This window comes from Kryptolebias marmoratus, linkage group LG11 (assembly GCF_001649575.2).
Source record: "Kryptolebias marmoratus isolate JLee-2015 linkage group LG11, ASM164957v2, whole genome shotgun sequence".
In the NCBI taxonomy this organism is placed as follows: domain Eukaryota; kingdom Metazoa; phylum Chordata; class Actinopteri; order Cyprinodontiformes; family Rivulidae; genus Kryptolebias; species Kryptolebias marmoratus.
In genome coordinates, this window is record NC_051440.1 from 19750097 (window position 1) to 19770275 (window position 20179).

Below are 20179 nucleotides of genomic sequence, written 5' to 3' on the forward strand. Positions count from 1 at the left end.
ACTTTTGAAATATATGAGTTTGTATGTAATGTATGAATATAATATACAAGTTTCACTTTTTAAATGGAATTACTGAAATCAATCTACTTTTTCATGATATTCTAATTTTATGACCAGCACCTGTATGTTGAATATCTTGTACTCCTGTGACGTTCTAATCAAGCAAATCTTCAATCAGTAAATTAATGCTACACCTACTGAAGCTGCAGAAGAGATGAGATGACTGATAAAGGCAACAAAAGAGCATGTTGACTAGAATATTGACGTGATTGATTTAGGACTTTGAATACCATCTACAGTATTTGTTGTTGTTTTCTTTTTTAAACATGATTTTCAAGTCAACCAAATATTAACCATTTTTAAGTTGTGTTTATGTTCATTATTTACATTATTTTGTTTACATTTTTATTCCCTTTGTTACAGAAAGTAAATGTCTTGGCCTCAAGAACATTTATACCTTTATAGGCAGTTGTTTCATATCATCATTTTGTCACTTATTATGTCAGATGAGTCGGGGTTTCTGCTTTTGCATGCTATCAGTGAAGCCTACAGGCTATAATTTATAACAGTCGTCTGTCCTGCAGAGCTTGATCAAAACTTTTGAATACGTATTTCTTTCCATTCATGCTGACCTGAACAAGAATGTCTGCAGCCTCCACACTCAGTTCCCTCACATTAAGGCCTTGTGCGCATGCATTCTGTTTGCGAGTTCAGTTTTCAGGCTACACATCGCCTCAACGCTCATTCCTAACTTACCTTTTAGTGCCAAAGAACAGTTGCCATGGAGATTTTGCCTGAGAGGACTAGTGGGACAAGCTTTTATTCAAAGGGGCCTCAACAATCCTGAGCAACCTCTCACCCTCCCCTTTCTTCCTTTTTCCTCCAGGACAAAAAGTAAACCCTTCACAGCCACATCATTTCACTAAAAGCTTTCCAAAAAAGACATGAAATTCCCTTCTGGGTGCCTCAGCTAAAGCATGCAACATGTTACCAAAAGAACAATAGGTTGAGTGTCCCTAAAATCACCTCTCTTGCTTAGTCTGACTCTGTGAGACACATAAACAGAAATGAAATTTATTGTCTTCCTTTCGCCAGCATCCTAAGTATTTTAGCCCTGATTACACCTCGTATCTGCTTTCACAGTGGCTACTCTTCTGTCCCACTTACCACCGCGCTTCACCTTTCTTTCTGTTTTAGTGTCATACAATTCCTTTATTTAAGAAGTGGCTTGTGTTTTGTTTCTTCTTCCTTTCTGTTATTCTTTTCTTTTAAATTGATTACAAAAATCTTTCACACATTGATTTGAGCTAACACTGAAACACTTGGCTTTGAAGTTTAACCTTAATAGGTTTTCCTAATTGGAAAGTACTGTGGGTTTTGATCTTTCCCTAATCATGGTGCAGATGTTTAAAGGTTCAAACTGGACACTTTCGATGTTTAGATGCTCAGATGGTGGTGGCTGTCTTGAAGCAGGTGAGAATACCCTTTGGAATAACCTTTAGTTATACCATCAATTAGCTCATTACCACGTGTCTTTAAAATGTCACCTGTATCTGATGGTGAGGTTCTGTCAGGTCCTTCTTCGAATGACCGAGTGCAGCCCAGAGTTTTGTGACCAAAAGGACCAACAGCAGTGGTAAAATTCCCATATGAAAGATGTTAAACAGAAAACAGATAAAATCCTGAGTAAAAGAAGAAAAACAACAAGTTGCTTGTTTTGAAGACATAACGTAAGGGGATTGTTCTTATCCACATTTGGGCAACTTATCACTCGGCCATCACAAAGGCACAACAATTGCATCAAATTTCTGTTGAGATATCACTTGAAGTGCTTTTTTTCCCCTTCTTTTCTTCTGAACAAGACAATTTACAAACCACTGCATTATTGCCAGCTATTAGTCTGGAGTGTAACTATTGATCCCCTAATTCTAACACTGGAGCACAGCAGAGCCAAAAATAGCATGGATGTCAGCATGTTTGCATTGACAGGGACTCAAAGGCTTACCCACACAGACACGAACGAGGCTTTAAATATACCAACATAGTGCAGTAGCATGGTATTTGGCACATGCTCCTGCTTTTGTTGCCCCTGAGTTGTTTTTTCCCATGTGGCAGCTGACTCTCTGCAGTCTCAGTTGATGTCATCACTTTCCCTCATGGATGACAATTTTTTTTTGCATTAACAGCGTTGTATACTTTGACACCTGCCTAAAAGTAACCATTCACTTTCTTCTCCTTCTTTTTTTCCTTCTGTGCGAATGTTCTCCAGATCCCGAAGTCATTCATTAACTCTAACCCACCACCCCTCCGCTTTTCCTGTGGTGACTGAGTAAGCTGTGAGTGAGTGTTATGGTGGGGGTCTGATAGTGGCAGGCAATGGAGCGAGCAAAGTTATTACAGGACAGGCAAATAGAGGCCTGATGAAGCATGAAAACTTTCCTTTCCTTAAAGCACTGCTCACACACAGAAACACACGTGAGGAACAGGCAGATAGGAGGACAGAAGTGGACGCAGACAAAAAAAAAAAAAAAAAGAACATAACTTCAGGAACATTTTCCCCTGCTTCCCAGAAAGCATTAGGACACAAACAAGATTTCATTCATTTGTTTTCCAGGTGAATTAATGAGACTAGACATCCACAGACTGACATACATTACATGACAAGCCACCGCTAAAGGAACAGGCTGGCAATGCTCAGCATGAATATTAATTGTATGCTGCCAAAGGGATCTGGAAAAGTGCTGTTGCAGTGTGGTTTGTGTGCTTCACTTTGAGAGTGCTTTGGCAGAACGGCTTTCAATCAGTCAGTGTTTCATGTTCCAACAAAGGGAAGTTTGTTGGCAGCAAAGGTTGGCAGCGAAAAACTCTAATGCTTAACAGAGGTCAGAAAGGGTGATTAGGCACTTAACTACAGCATGCATGTCCTTAGGATCTCAGTGGAGCAGTGGTTTTAAAAGTTAGTTTGGAATTCTTGAGGGTCTGATGAAATTTTACAGTTGCCTTTGTTCTGGGATCCACAAGGTGACATGTCTTTACAAACATCACAAAGCAAAACCATTTTACCTTTCTGTAACATTGAAGATATTTAACTCAGTGAATAAATGAAAGCAGTTATTCAAAAAACTCTTATTGTGAGATCAGGTCAGAGTGTTTAAATATTTATTCAGCTGAAAAATACCTCATACCTATCAGTTACTCAAATAAAAATTCTCTGTTCTATCCTCAAGGGCAGATTTTGGACAATAACTTTTTCATTTTTTTCCCAGTATCTTTCACATAAAACATGCTTTAAAGGTGTAGTTTCTTGTCAAAGATACCTGTACAGAAAGCCATCCATCAGCTGTGGCTGAGTGGACATGTCTCATCTAGAAGCTACGACACAGAAGCAAACATGTTTGGCTGGCAACGATGCAAGGTGCATATGTGTTGAATTAAAAATTAAACAAGACTTTTTTTTCAGTAAACCTTTTTGTTGCAAACACTGTCAGCATCACATGACTGAATCGTCTGAAATGATCTGGATTTCAAAGCGATTAGATTCCAATAGAAAGTTTAATTAGACAGAAAAAAACACTAAGTTCTGCTCTGCAACAAAAACTGTGGATGTTTTCAAAGTATTGAAAAATTGTAGAGAAAGGAAAGTACATAGAATTGCAATTTCACCAGCAGTTTTTTGTTGGTTGTTGTTGACAAATAAATCAGCCACATTCCCATCTCTTGGCATTTTTGTGATTTAAAAATAAGACCAAATGCTTACTAACTAAAAGTAAAAGAGAAAATTGCTTGCTCTAGTTGCAGCCTAGTCATGTTATTTTCCCAGATGTAGACTTGGGTTTAATTGCAGACGTAATTTAAAAAAAAGAAAAAGGGGCAGTTTTCGTTTTTTTTTATTTGTGGCCTTGTTTATTGAGACTGTATACCCTGCAGTCATTTAAGAGTTTGTTTTTTCACCCCTTAAACGTCTGCACTGTAGAGATGTCTTTAATGTGGAGCCTGGACACAATAAAGACATGACGGCACCAAACAAGCCACAAGTTTTTGTTAACAGTTTCCACCTTTTTTTCTGGTTTTACCAGCATGCTGCAGCTGTTTAATGAGCTCATTTTGGATTAGGATGAAAGAATTGTTGAATCTTTTTTTTTTCCCTGCTTCTTTTAGACATGAAAATTTGAAAGTGGCCTTTTACACCAGGTCAGGAAAAATATATATGTACATATGTAAAAGCTGTATATTATTGCTGGACTTGTTTATGGATATGTTTTAGGGCAGATGGCACGCCACCCTTTTCACACTCTTCCACCCACTGGATGCCCTCCCAACATTAACACTTCTGTGGAGCCAAATAAAAATGTGATCTTCCTGCCCCCTAGTGGCTCTTTTTTATCCTGCTACTGCAATCAGCAATGTTTGAAGATTTGTTCTTCCTAACAGCCAACAGTCCCAATTTTTTTAACAGCATCAGTCAAGGGAAGCACCACTGTGACCAACATCTAGCAACTAAAAGACGCTAAGAGCAACATAGAAGATTATTACTTCCCTGCCTTCTACCCCCATCCTACTCTGGGCTCTCCTAAAACAGAGACTTTGTGAATGCAAATATAGTCTTAAATGTAAAACAAAAGTACAGCATATCATTTCAGTCCCTGTCCCCTCCCCCTGAAACAAACCAGAAGGGGGTTTACACTGTAAGTGTGGCGTTAAAGATCTGTAGAGTCTTTTATTGGCATGATTTCTTTTCATTTTATTTTGCTTCTCCACCTTCAGATGAAGGTAGCCTGACAGTGGTTAGTTAGCATATTCAATGGCAGGTAGCCAATCAGAACAAAGGAATCAGCTCATTAGCAAAAGCAGGCTTGTGTCTCTGCAACCCAACGGCCGGTCTGCTGTTGATCTGCAGCACAGTTTGATTAAAGGCAGACAAAAGAGGGCTTCAGATCTTGTATTAATCACTGCATGCTCAATAGCTCATTGTGCACCAACAGCGGCACTCACTTTGCTTCAGTAACTGCAAATGGTTTTCTGTGCACCAATATTCTGCCTCATCCTGTGCTGTGGCATCTCTCGGTGGACTTCTTCTTTCATAAAATTCCAGCGAATGCATATTTTGACGGTTTTGATATGAAAGCTTCCTCCCTTTTTGCTCATGGCCTGTGCTAGATTATAAAACAGATCTTTTCTTTCGAGGACCCTTTCTAATGCAGAATGATCAACTTAAGCATACAGGCACACAAACAGATGAGGGTGGCCCTTGAAATGTCTGATTCAAAAATGTAGCTACTTAAATTTGAGCTTTCTCGTGTTCTTTCAATCTTAAGTGTACTATATATATAAGAAGAAAAAAAAAACCCTGAATCCATCATGTTCCTACTCAGTTGTGGTTGTGTCATTCTGCATGGTATGCAAAAGAATTGCCAGAGGTATTGAAAAATTAGACTGTGAGTTGCCACAAAGATGGAAAAAGTACTTTCATGGCTCCTTTCATTTCACACAAAAGCAGAAGAGAAAAGGAAGCATTTCCAGGTTTGGAAAGGATGGTACCCAGACATGCAGGCTGAAAGGAGTGTGTCCTTCCATTGAATAAAGCACACAGTGGGGGCCTGTATTGCACAGCCTCTTGTAATAGATTTAAGTCTGGTTTGAAACCTCCAGTGTTAAGTTTCTTGGAACTTTGTATAAAGTACTCAGTCTGGGATGGTACATATCTCTTCTCCAACTTCCTTTTTTATATGCTATGCTTTCTGTGACTGTTACATGTTTCTCTAATTCTTTTTATTTGTATGAAGATAATATATTGATGCAAGGGGGCAGATAAATATACATAAAAAATGTTTTAAGACTGGTAAAATACTGCTGGAAGAAAAAGGTACTATGTAAGTGTTAGTGCAGTGTTAATGAAATCACAAAACAAAAAAAATGAAAAGACTTGTTATAGTTTATTAATATTCTGTTGAGTACTTAATCCAGGCTTAGTTCAGTTGTTGTACATTATAAAGGCTAGATGCATGCCATTTCCATTGGTGAAAAGATGTGGAATGAGGAGAGTAAATCATGAAATAGTGGGTGAAGAGGAAAGAGGAGAGCTGAGGGGAGGGCAAGAGAGACAGCAGAGGAGAGACAAGAGAGGGACCTAAATTGCACTGGGAGTAGTGGAGTGGAGGTGAGAGCGGATAGGCTGAGATGTGGGTAGAAGGCACTCTGATGTAATTAAAGTGGCCTATTTGAAAGGCTGCACCTCACCCCTCTCCCCAAGCCTGCACATATGGAAGGTTTGGGAGTTTATGAATACAGTATGGATGCAGTGTGAGAGGTGCTGGGGCCACTGAGGGAAGTGCAGAGGGAGATTATTAAAGAGCCAAGGTGCATCTGTTTAAACATGCAGATGTATCACTACCTCTGAGAGCAGATACATCGAAATTATTATTTTTTTTTTTTACATATTGGTTTTTAGTAGTTTATCTCCCAGTAACTGCTTAGATATTTCTGCTTGGTCACTGTAATAAAATTTTAATTCAGTTTCTTAATACAGTGCCAAGTCACAACAAGAGTCGTCTCAGGGCACTGTACAAAACATTCACATACATTATTAAAGCCAATTAGTTAAAGTTATTTATCTAAGGAACTATAACTATATATTAATATATTATGTATTGTTGGTTGGAAATGGCTGTTCTGCTCCAATTAGTGTCTGAAATGATGATTATGTAGGATTTTATGATGCCACTCAGAGCTTGTTTTTAACAGCGACTGAGCGGCTCTGCTGTTGTTGGACAGTGTTGGTGTCTCTAAACCTTTTCAGCCGCAACAAAATAGGGAAACTTGTAATGGATTTCAAAATTTGTTTTTTGTTTTTTTTTGTTGCCATCCTTTTACTATGATCTCGCCATGTAGTTTCTGCAAATGAATTAGTTTGGGACTAATAAGATACTTCTCTTATAGTTCTGCACGGTGGTGGAATCAGATCAGATGAAGTCCCAGAATTATGAGAGCAAAACCTTTTTTTTTCCATGCACCTTTTACATTTTTAATTAGTCAACATTTAGATATAAAAAACATTTTTTATTTATATTATTTTCATTCTATTATTTTTATTTTTACAGAAATACAGTTTACAAGGAGCTTTCAGAAAGGTTCACAATTCAAAACAGCTTTAAATATGGAGTTCTACAATGAACTGACTTTATGTGTAAATGTTGATTTGATTTGGTGGGATTTCAAGTTTTAGTTTAAAAGTAAATTAGAGCTTTAGTGCAGGACACTGTAGGGAGTTGTAAAAAATAAAAATAAAAGCTTTAAGGCCCAAATGTGTTCAGTAAATTAAGTAAGCTATAAACGATGATGAGGCTAAAAATAGATGCAAAGCAGAATAAAAAATATTAAAAGACAACCCATGAACACTGAAGATGTTGCAGAGAAAATGAGAACACAAACCGCTGTGACACATCAAGAAACTTGTAACAGAAACAGAGACAAATTTATTCCAAATGAAAGCCAAACATAAAAGAAACAAAAACAGACGTCAAAGATGTCTTAAACGCCTGATTTCTTTATAGTAGTACTTTTATTTACTCTTGTTTTTTGCTTTAAATCTTCATGCTTTTCTCTGCACTCTTACTGCAGCGGTGAAGGTGTTGAGAAACAGAACCTAAAATTTAATCTCACTCACAGTACGGGGAGACAAAGACACACAGGACCCCTCTTCTCAACGACCAAAAAAAGAGAGGCTGTTTCAGTCTCCCATCTTTTCTCTGCTCGTCTTTTCATCCCCTCTGTGATTTGCGGCAGCCTTTCAGCTCTCTATCACGAATCTTCCGAAGACGCTCCCATTGTTCACATTACAGCATTATGAGTTTCTTTTGTGTGTGTTTCTCTTTGCTCCCAGAGGAATGCTCTGAAACCTGAAAAGCCGCGCAGGTTGGCAGGGCTGGGATCTCTTTATTTGCGCTCTTTTCTTTTTTTTACTAGGTAATTATGGAAATAATTCTTTGTTTTCGTCTCTCTCTGTTGAGAGTCCGGTCCATGATTAATTGGTAGCGTGAAGGACTAGCCAATTTTAAATCACAAGGGAGGGGTCGTGGGGGGCTTGTTTTATTGGCTGGTTTTCTTAGTTGGGGCAGCAGGCGGGTGGAGCATCTGAATTAGATTAAATTTAATTAAGGCATGGGGCCCCTGACTGCACACGGGTACATAAATAGGCTGTGCGCCAGGCTAGATGTTGTTGTGAATTCAACATTATGTGTGAGCACAGTTACACACACAGCAGAAGCTCCCCCAGGGCTTCAAGGTCAGGTAGACAGAGCAAACAAACAACATGTCTAGAAGAAAAGGAAAACAAGTAAAAAAACAAACAAACATGTATTGTAGGCATGCTTCTCTAGCCACAGTGTTCTCACAAATTGTAGATTTTATAACTACAGTATTCTTTTGTAAAAGTTCGACAAGCAAGGGAAATATACAGCATACCTTCTTTTTTTGTTATAAGCTGAAAAGGAACTTGCGTGTTACATTAACAAATACTTACTAGAGCATAAATAGTCTTCACTTTTGAAGGGTTAACAAAAAGACTACTAGCAACTGCCTTCATTATTAATGCACTGCAGGATAAGTATGTAGTGAATTCAAACATTTTCTAACCGTTAATACATGTCTAACACATGGTGTGAAAGTGCATTTATATGACCATTTACATACAAATACACACAGTGTATAGAAGAGTTAATTCATGAGTTATAAATGTTCCTTTATTTTGTTTAATTCTCATGCCAGCATGTAGAAACAACCATGTAACAGGTAGCTTGTGCCAAACTGATTCTAGGTCAGGTGAAGTCATTTTAGGTGGCCATGCCTTTGGGAACCGCTACACTTTGAAAAGCCAGAAAACCTGTACGAAAAATAATCCCTTTTTCACACACAAGCTTGTTTATTAACATATATCTTCTTGGTTTGCTGTCTATTCTGGTTTTTGATACTTGGGTAACATTTGGATTGTTGTTTAATTAAACAATGTATTTCATTGATTTGCAGACCATACAAATTGTGCTTTTAATTAAAGGAGAATCATAAGCTCGGTTTTATCCTGTGTGATACCAGCATTGTAATTTCAAGTTTTGATGGGTTGGCAAAAAAAATAGCCTGGAAAAGAAATATCTCAAAACTAATTACATCAAGTCAAAACAGCCAGTGAGTCAGTTGGGTGTCCTCAGTTTTAAACTCTTCTAGAGTAATATTAAAAGAGATGAGATGTGATGGAAAAACAGTTTCTAACATTTTTTAGACAGATAGTTGGCACTAAATTTGATTTAGACTTTTATTTTTTTAAGAAGCAGTCAGATTTTGTCTCCCATCCAGATTTTCTCTTCAGTTACCCACGTTGTCTAACTCTAAAGGATGTGAAGGCCCTGCACTTTGTTTTTATTTGTACTTTCCACAGCATCACACAACTTTTGCAAACGTTGGATTATATAACACATTTTCTATTCCAGCCCACAACTCTGAACAGCATTCCAGTTGGTATATCTTTGTGAATCAGATCTTTAAGTTGCGGTGTAAGGGTCACATTGGTTTGTGCTTTTGTCTGTGTGTTTGCTTTGATTCTCGGAGACTCTACACCTCCACCTTGTAAATGTGGGAGGAATCTTAATGCAGGTCTGAACAAATCCTTAAAGAGCTGGTAAGTTTCTCTAAACCTGGAATACTTTAAAATGCAGCAGAAGGACTTGCGGGCTTTGCAGTTTGTTGGGGTCTAATTCTTACAGATGGAAGCATTTTCAGACTATTGATTCAAACTTCAGATATCTGATAATGGTCATTTCCTGGCGAGCAATTTCACAATATCCTGCCTGCTTGATGGCAAGCAGACTGAGAAAGGTCTACGTTCAAGGCCGTCAGTTTTTAATGCTCATCAACTTTTAAGTAGAGTGACGGAAGCCTGGAAGACACAAAGTATTCCGCTGAGTGTTTTAAGCTTTTTATGAGATACACAGACGTTTGATGTTCACAGTCCCTTGAGGCATAAGTGTAATTTGAACTGAAACAGCAACTGTAAAATGCTTTTATGTAGCTCGCTCCTCATTAGCAAATCCTTTCTGCAGTTTGGTAATAAATAGGATTCCTTCCCGTCTCTCTTCCCCTCTCCTTAATATAACAGTGCTGTCAGCTGATAAGCTGAAACACATTTATACGAGCTCCATCCCGAGTGCCTGATTGAAATTCTCTCACTGTAATATCAGTCAGTGGAAATGTTTAAGTGCTATTCCCTCATCCTATCTGGAATAATAAGCTGCGGTGTTCTCCAGCATTGCGGTCGCCCATTACCTCATTTTAGGCAGTAAAGTGGCTCGTTCTGATTTTGTTACTGTGAGTCTCAGCTCTCGTGGTGGGCACCGAGTTCCCTGGACTTCTAAATGGTTTGCAGGCTCTTTCTGTTCCTGTGACAAACACAGTAATGTGTGACTGCCTCTGGTGGGTTTTGGCCTTCTCTCATCTTTAATGCAGAACAACTCAAGTCACATTTTAAATTAAATAAAACGCCAGAGGCTGATTTGCCCTCACAAAGAATCATTCAGCTGATTTGTTACTTCTCTTTTCTCTCGTACTAAAAAGTTGGGTCCCTCCTTTTCATCTTAGGAGGGGTGCTCCGGAGTCGCCTCTGCACTGATGGCTTGTTGGGGGAGTCTGGCAGTTGTTAGGCTTCTCATCTCCAAGAGCAGCTGTTGTTATTAAATCAAACAAAATACAGTTTAACATAAACCTTAAAAAAAATTACTGCTTGGTATTCATGCCTGTCTCCTCCACTCCTGTCTTCATTCCCCCTGGCTGTTCAACTCTACAACTCATCTTCCCATTTCCTCAGCCTCCCTTTCTTCTTCTATTCCTTTTGTTTGTTCTTCACCAAACCTTATTCTTCCTTCTCCAACAAACATGCATCTGGGTTTTTTTTTTCCTCATCTCCCTCCTCTCTTTCACAGAAGCTCCTCACCAGGACTTTCAGGACTTTGTGACGCTGGACTATCATCTGAGCTATTACCCCAGCATCACCTACGCTGTCATCGGCAGCGCGGTCATCTTCGTCCTGGTGGTGGCTTTGCTGGCTCTGGTTCTTCATCACCAGAGGAAACGCAGCGTTCTGTTACCCAGGAGTGTTCGAGGGAGCTCACACCACCACCAGCCCCTCCTGCTGTCCCGTTTGGTCATCCTGGACCGGAGCCACATACATCCTGGAGGTCCAGGTCTCTCTCCCGGGTCGGCCACTGCAGCAGGCTCATACAGTTCAACGCCTCAAGCACTGCAGCTGCTGTCTGGAACCCTGTATCCCTCCACACTTTCACTGGACTCGCCTCCATCGTACTCAGAAGCTGTTCTGGATGCCAGGTGAGAGGAATAATGATTCCACCAGCTGTGCAGATGTTGTCAGCTGCAGTTTATCTGCATCGCAAACAATAAACCAGAAGCCAAAGCAGAAACAGTGGTGCTGAAAGTGTTCTGTTGTCAGAAGAGTAATCTGCTTCTGCAGAACTATCCGTCAACTACAGTCCCTGTGGTGCTTTTATGTAATTTGTAACAAACAGTCATTTAATCCTCTAATCAGTTGGGTTCTCATTTATTAATAGACAAAGGCAGAATGTTTTGTAGTTTAAAAACTTGTTCACATAAAAGAAAACTGAAACTAGAGAACAAAGGTTGAAGAAACTTGATTGTTTACAGACTAATTTTTTTGTTTAAAAGATCACTTCTTGCTGTTTTCCAGCTTACAGCTAATCAGCTTTGGGGAATTACTCATTGTCAAATTTTATCTAACTTCTCAAAATAAAAAAAAAAAAACAAATTAACAGAGTAATTGACCATAAAAATAAATTTAGAAAAAAAATTGCTCCATTTTTTTTCATTTCTTTTTATTTTTTAGTCCAAGTCAAAGGTTTTAAAAGGGTTTTTTTATGTAATAGCTCACAAAGTGCGTTTTCTTCCTGTTTTTCTGTAGTCGGCCTCCCTGGTTTGATCTCCCTCCTCCGCCTTACCTCCCAGACGGGGATCTTCCTTTAGATGAAACTCTTCCCCAATACGATGATCCTGTGGACCGTCAGAGTCACCCCATAGCTCAACACTCTGAACCCACAACTGCCAGAACTGTAATTTTAGACACCCAGCAGAGCTGCAGCCCCAGAGAAGAGTCAGACCAGCTGTAACCACCTTCATTTAGACTGCTGACACTGTAAAAAGAGGAAAACTGCAGGACTCAAGAATCCGGCTGTAGAGCCGTGTGAGACTACAGGACAGTCCACAACAAAGACCTGTTCGAGGCGTTTCACAGGACGTGAAAAACTCTAACAGTGTCCCAAAGTGGCTGCATACTGAAGCTTCAGTCTCAGACCAGCTCCTCCTGGTCGACTGACTTTATGTGTTGGTTCCCCCTGCTGGCGTCATGTCTGTATTACACTTTAGTTTGTTGCACTTTCATTGATTTATTCACCTGAATTGTATTCCTGTTAAATAAGTAGTCTGTATGATCCCAGTGATTAAATTAAATTACACTCCTCCAAAGAGGGAAGAGGCATTCAACCACTCATTAACACAGTCAGTAGTTTGTTGCAGCGAGGTGTACTTGTTTATAGTCATCTTTATCTGGTCAACTTTTTAAGCTTTTGGGGAGCTTAGTTGAAGTTGTGCAGTACGTTGTAATACTTTGCTGTGTGTTCCTTTTCACATCTGCAAGATTTTCCAAAGACTGTGGAGATTTGTTTTGTTGATACAGTAAAAAAAATAACATTTAACATCAAAATCAGTACACTTGAATCACTGATGATATCATTTTATGAAATAAGTTGAAACATGAACAGGTTTTCATCTGTTGGGTTTGCTAATGATAAAATGAATCATAATATGAGACAAAATCTTGGACAAATTATTATTCAGCAGCTTTTTTAGTAAGACTTTAAATCAGATGTTTCTATAAGATCAGATGAGGTTCTTTTTTCATTATTCAGTGTTTTTTTTTTTTACAGTATTTCCTTTTCTTCTGTTTTTTGTAAAATTCCAGATAAACGTTTTTGAAGGACCATTTCAATTTTATAAAATATTGCTGCAAATTTTTTTTTGTTTTTTTATTTCATAAATCATTCCTCTCAGTAGAAAAATAAGTGGGAAAAGCCACATTAATTGGCAAAGCTCAATTATATTTTATATCCATATCACTACCAATAACTCATTTTAGTAAAAAGTAAATAAAAAAGATTTCACTGCATGTGGTATTTTCTCTGGGCACAAACTACAGATTTGTGTTTAAAAAAAAAGAAAACAAAACTTAATTATATAAAACTGGTGAAATGCATATTTAAATACTGAGTTTTTTAAGTGGTTTGTTTGAAATCGTGCATAAAGGCAGACCAGCAAAGGAACCTGTTTAAACTAAAAGATGAATGTGTTACTTCCAGGTTTAGCTGTGATTCACATCTTTCTCATTTAGAGTATAAAATAAAATATAAAAACCAAAGACGCCAATCTTCTTTGAAGATGTTTCCCTCCAAAAGAACATTTATGTGATTCTGCTTCTACTATATAGACATGTAAAAATGTTTGTCACGTAAAACAAAATTCATGTCATTTGCTGTCAAACTGGAAAAGGTTCTCAGGATAGAAATATGCCAATATGCCACTGTTCACATCTTGGTTTGAAATTGAAGAAGAATAGTGGTAACTTTTTATTTTTCTGTTTTGTTGTTATAGGATTAACTCAGTTTAGTTCGCACATGTTTGAATTTGTTCATAATGTTTTCTATTCTCTGTATTGTGAACATTTGAAGTAATATAAATTTCTGTCTTGGATCACTCCCTCGCTCAGACGTTTTACGTTTTCATTACTTTTTTACTCATTGTCTTGTGTTGTCAAATTTAATGACATATTACAAAACTGTACTTCTAGTGACTCAAAGAGACAAAAATCTTAAACAGTAAAGATTTTGTAGCAAAGAAAAAGATGAAACATCTGAAACACTAGACAACATATTTTCAAGTGTAGTTAATATTTGTATTTAAAACGTTTAAATAAAAAAAAAAAGTGTCTTTTGTTCATGTTCATGTAATACATGCGGTAGCTGATCAGGTTTGTGTAGTTCTACAGATCCAACAGTAGGTGTCACCATCTTCATTCAGAACTAAAACTCAGCAAAGCCTCTCTTGATTTATGGAACTGAGCTGTCACTGTGCAGTTTTCTGTAATGAACACGTGTGATTTTCATGTTTTCATTCATGTCTTTTTTTGTTTGTTTCTAGGGTCACTTCTTTATAACACTGTATCTATAAAACCTTTTCTTTTCAATCATTACAGTTAACTTTTGTGTTTTCCAATATTTTAGATTTATGCTGCCTAATGGCATTCCTTACAACCGGTTTAAAAACAAACATTATCTCAGCAGCTGCCACCCATTTTTTGTACCCCCATCAGCCCCCACCCCCAGAACCCTGCATGTCATCTTGCCGGTCTCACCCCAATATCCGCATCACATTATGACACATCAGATAAAATGATACCATCTCTGACTGCGCTCCCCCTCGCTGTGCTTCCTATCACTTTACACCCATGGCATCATGCCATGGTTTTATCCCTGGCTGCTCATCTTTTCATATATATCTGCTCTCACTCATTGCTCATTTTCATTCCTTTTCATTCCCGTCAGTCCCCCACCCCTCCTTCTGTCGAATTTAACCGCTTTTCTCTTGACACCCCACTCTCTTTTACCTCATTTTAAACTCTGATGCTGGAGGCCCATGTTTGCTTAGCCCAAGCCCTTAACTACACAGACTTTAATTAAAAGCCTGCACACTTCTCACTCTGGCCTGTCCTGCATCCATTCTGCATGGCAGCTGGTGAATTGGCAGGATGGGACTTGCATATGCATTTTAAAATATTGTTAATAGATCATTCCTGTTTATTGCTAATAGGTATTCTTACAGTGAGGAGTAGAAAGGGTGGCTGAGTTGGCAGTTTTGATAGGAGAGTGCTGAGATTTATGTTCGTGTGAATAGGAATTAATATTAATACTCATTGTGGCCATATTCCAAGGAGAAACAGCGCAGAGACAAGTCTTCCTCTCTCATTTTTAACCTAGCCTTTAGCTACTGGATATGATGCAATTATAAAGCTAGCTAATATCTGACTAACAATAAAACCTTAAATTATTCCAACTAATGTTGAATGAGAATCAGTTCTTGTTTTTTCTTGTTTGTGAAGAGTGAATTTAAAAAAGAAAAACTTAAAAATGGATAGAAATAAAGTTTGGGGCACATATAAGTGTCCACAATTCACTTTGCTTATTATGGAGCAGCTCTTTCATGGCCCCTCACTCATGTATATACCAGCACACACTCTCACTTGGCTGTTGTACCATTGCTTCAGTGAACTGAAGATAAGACCCCGTGTTTTCACATGTAAATGGTGTGAGCACGGATGGGAAGGAGGCTGTATTGTTAGCGTGGAGCGGCTCTGAGGAGCTCTGCTGAGGGTTTGGCCAGTGCAGCCCTTATCAGATGAAGAGCAGGCCTCTGAGGAAAGGAGGGGGTCGGCCGGGGATGAGGGCTGGGTAGGGTTGAGGGGGCCAACGGGAGAATGGAACAGCTGGCGAAGTCACGCGTGCAACCCCAAAAACACACAGAGCCCAGACACGCTGAGCACGGTGGGAATCTCCTCAGCTACGAGATCCACAAACACACGGCCTCTTATGTTATTATCAGCCGGCAGCCAGCAAGGCTGAGCACATAATCACACACAGCAGCAACAGCATAATCACAGACACACATCCTCGCAAAAACACAATCACAAAGAATGATCGCAAATTCAGATTTCCATATAGACATTTTCCACTTCATCAGGCTAACACTCAGAAAAAGAAGGAGCATGGTAACTTCAGTGTGCAAAAATCTAAAATCAGCATTCAGAAACTGATTGTTTTGACTTAATGGGGCTGTCAGCCTTCATTTCTCCTCCAATGTTTCTAATTCCTGATTTAACTTCTGCTCCTACATAAGCATCTATAAATGTATCTATACATGTAAAGTCAGTTATCATGCCTGTAATTTATTACTTATGCACCATAAATATCTGACAGTGAGTAATATGAGTTCTCCTCTATAAATGGACGTCAGAATGATGATCACTAAAATACCTGTGTATTATGTTCAAAAATCATAGTGCCAACAATGATTATGGAAAAATCCAAGGTGTAATCATGACCTTCAGACTTTAAAGTCTTTTGACTTGAAGCTTATTGGCTAGTATGCTATTTTAAATAAATAATAAGCTATTTTTCACAGTGCTTTCCTGTGACACTTTGACTACATAACAGTCTGGTAAAATTGCATGAAATCAGTCACAATACCAAAACAAACTAAAACAGTTTATTCATTTACATGTATGTATAAGCATATATATGCATAAGTCAAAGCAGCACTGGCAGCTGTAACAGTAACACTTCCTGGCCTAAGAATAGACCGGGCTGTTGGCTCTTGTCCTTCCTATTCAGGCCAGTGTTAAACACACAAACTAGAATGCTAATGGGTAATCCCTGAGGACCAGCCACCTTTGTCCAAGCCTTCAGAGGATGTCTCTCTCTGGGCACTGGGTGACAGCCACCAGCCTGCCTGCTTTGGACAACCAGCATGCTGCCAGACACTGATCTCAGTCCTCTGTGGGCATGCCAGCAGGTTGCCAGTCTGTGATTGGGATCTGATGGGCTGAAGATTGACGTCTGCACTGATTTCCTCTTTGTTTCTTTCCTATCTTTGATGAACCAGGAGGAGGTCAGCTATCTGTCTCGATGGAGTGAAAGTGAAAGTCTGACGTAGGGACATTTTGTCATGCAGCAGGTGGTCTGTATGGGTCAACAAAGGGCTCCAGTTAATCTAATGGACTACAGCAGGAATGGTGTGGAGGTTTCTGCTTTTACTGCTGGACCTATAGCTCCATTCAGTGACCTGAACAATAAGCTAAAGAAACTCAAACAAGGTTTGAAAACAAATAAGTGGATTAGCAGAAAAAGGAGCAACAAACACTAATTCTGCTGCTGACAAAGAAGTGCACCCTTGACATGAAATTTGTTTTTGCGATAACTTGTCAAGTAGCAAGACATTCTTAATTTGAACAGTATTGAAAAGGGGCTTTTTTTAATGCAAATTGCCAAAAGGTGCTCCTAGGGTTATAAAGAGCATGTTCCTGTATCTCTATGGATTAGGACATTCCACATTGCAAGGTGGACAGTGGGAGATGGAAGATAAGAAAAAGGCTGTCATTGATTTGCTTAGAGGACATTCCAGAGTGCAAGGTGCAGTAAGGAAGCCCGTAGAGAAGGTCAGTCCCTTGGGTATACTGTTTTACTAACCCTTGTGAAGTGGTGAAAAAACCTGAAAGAATACAAAAAACAACAGTCAGAGGAAGACTAAAATGAAGTTCCAAATTGATGACAGCATCATGTACCATGTGTGTGGTATTATTTGATGTTGGTCGAACAATAGTCATATGATGATTATTTAAACAATTTATTCAGCTATGGTCCTATACTGTCTCTTATGAAATATTGGGACTTCATCTCAACTCTGCACCCTCATTTGTCTTTTCACCCCAGAGAACTGGGCTCAGCTTACAGAAGCACCCAGTACATGTGCACACATTACATGCACAGTAGCCAATACAACATGATTATTTTTTTCACTTCTTTGATAAAACATCTTTTATAGGGGGGTGTTGGAACATAACTGTCAGATGTGGTCAGATCGTTGTTAGTATTGCTTTATATTATGGAGCTATTTTTGTTTTCTTTTTATGAACAATATTTTTCAACGTTTTTGCTAATTGTTTTTACACAATATGGTTATAGCAAAATTTAACAACAACAACAACAACAACAAAGAAAAACCCTTCTCATCACCACAGTTTCAGACCAAAATGAGCAAAAGTAAAAATCATTTCCCCTTTTTATAAATCAGTCACTATAGGGCCTCCTTTAGCAGATCTAACTTGAAGCAATCATCTTTTTTGGAACTTTATCAATGTCTTCTGGAGAAATTTTGTCTTTTTCTACTGCTTCAGTTTATTGAGTCTTGTAACTAACAGCAACTTTTGCAAGAACATCCCCAATCAAACATAAACCTCTACATTTCTTTACCCTTCTCACTGGTCCCTGCACCTTTCCCCCAGTTACCTTCCCTATGTTTTTGAAAATGAAGCACGCTCGGCATAGAGACCCCTAACTTGAGTCCCTGAGGCCACCCCATGCCTCGCACGTTCCTCTCAGACAGGCAGCACGACACTGGGCCCCTCTATACCGATCCACCCTGTGCCTGACCCCCCTCAGTTCATGCATGCCCCCCAGTTCCATCCATCATATCTGCCCCCCCTCCAGCTTCCATCATGCCTGCACAAAGGTGGCTAACCCAAAGAAAAGAAAAAGCATAAAAAAGGGGAGAAGAATACAGCCGCTACCATGCAGAACAGTGCTGGCCAAAGGACCGCCTTTTGTCCCGGACCATGCCTGTCTTCGCCTGGTCTCTGCTGCTAACACACCCTCTTCTTCAAGGGAACAACAGCCCAGGGGCTTGGGGGATGGAACCGGGGTGTGGTGCTATCTAAAGCATATAGTTAGGGCCCCCTAGATGGCCCCTTGGTCACCAGCAGACCTTGTGTGTTGAGCTGTCAAATGTGGCCACCCTGTCCCTCCCCTTGCGTTCACGGGCACTCCCTCTGTGGGGCAGCAAGGGCCCTGAACTGCTGACTTGGGCGCCTCAACGAGCCAAGACTCACAATGCTCTACTGACCTGACCACTGCTGCTCTGTGAAGCGAAACAGTAAAACTCAGGTGTGAAAAGCGCCTGTGTGCACATCTGCAAGAAACTGTTAAAGAGAGAGGAATAAAGTAGCAGATTTACATAGGCTGACATCAAAGACACATTTGAATTTTGTGTGCAATAAGTGCACTCAGCTGTAATAAGGCTGAAGCTCTGGTGTTAGTTTTGATAACACAGAAGGAGATAAAAGAAATCTAAACTCCTTTTGGAGCGCAATTCATGAAGCCACAAAAGAAACCAAAATTGAGGAGTGGGGAACGTTAGTGGATGGACAATTCGTAAATGCACACAGCAGCAGGTGTCTTTCTGTTGATTGTGTTCTCTTACAGGCCATCCTGCTTTATGACTCTTAGGAAAAAGAGAAGTCCGTGTTTGGTTATGTTTACACTTTCTGCTGATAGCACTGTTGGTAGTGGAATTTATTATGTGATTCAATATTCATTTTATTGGTTATAAAACATAAGATGCACTGATGTTGTTCTTTTACCACAAATAAACAAACAACTGTCCATCCTTCCTGTCTGAGTTACAGCACCGATCATCAGGGATTGAAGGCACAGAAGTTTCCTCCTCTCACCTCTGAAAGTCCTGTGTTCAGTCAGTTCAGAGATAAGGTAACCTGTGATAAAGCTGGTTTTTATTTGTTTGTTTTTTAAATTGGAAATTACAGCCTATGATTCCTACACAGACAAAAATTATAGGATACAAAAAAATCCAATGCACTATACCTTTGAAACTAATATTCATATAAAGGATTAAAGAGGTGTAATAAAGTATGCAAAAAGTTTAACTAGTCTACTGGTGGATAAAAATCCAGTGCAAAAGGTTTTTTGAAAATAATCAAATTATTATTATTTTTTTTTTTTTTTTAATTATTTATTTAACCAGGTAAACCCCATTGAGATCTAGATCTCATTTTCAAGGGGGACCTGGGCAGAAATCTGCAGTGAACAGCAACCTGGTTACAAAACAAAATTAATTAATACATATGCACAAGTATAAAACAATTTAAAAACAGTGACAATGTTTAAAAGAATCTTGTTGCCTGTTTTTAAGAATCGCTCGAAATAAGTCCAGTGAGATCAGTTCTGACATCTTTAGTTCTGACTGGAGCTGATTCCAGGCTGAAGGAGCCATTATTGACAAGAAAGAGAAAATACAAATGATAGGATGTCTAGATTTCATGTGCTGCTTTATGAGAGGTTCATAAAAAGACAGCAGACTGGCAGAATGAGAGTGCCTGATGACCGAGGAGACGGGACTATTAGTGGTTATCAAGAAATCAAGCCAGACTGTCAAATAAGTATTTTAATTCTGCCAACGGTTGTTTGCAGTGAAATACATAATTTATTCT

At 39.0% G+C, this 20179-nt stretch overlaps 1 protein-coding gene across 3 annotated transcripts in view; it reads left to right on the plus strand.

The window, feature by feature from the left end:
• ldlrad3 (low density lipoprotein receptor class A domain containing 3) overlaps window positions 1–14308 on the plus strand; it is a 74972-nt gene extending 60664 nt beyond the window's left edge. For 2 of the 3 annotated variants that reach the window (XM_017423036.2, XM_017423034.2), the window contains exons 5-6: window positions 10968–11367; window positions 11975–14308. In XM_017423036.2, coding sequence (XP_017278525.1) covers window positions 10968–11367; window positions 11975–12179 — 605 coding nt within the window. In that variant the 3' untranslated portion in view covers window positions 12180–14308. Of the gene's footprint in view, window positions 1–10964; window positions 11368–11974 lie in introns of all 3 variants that reach the window. The other variant, XM_017423033.2, reaches the window with a different exon arrangement.
• Window positions 14309–20179: the final 5871 nt, after the last annotated feature.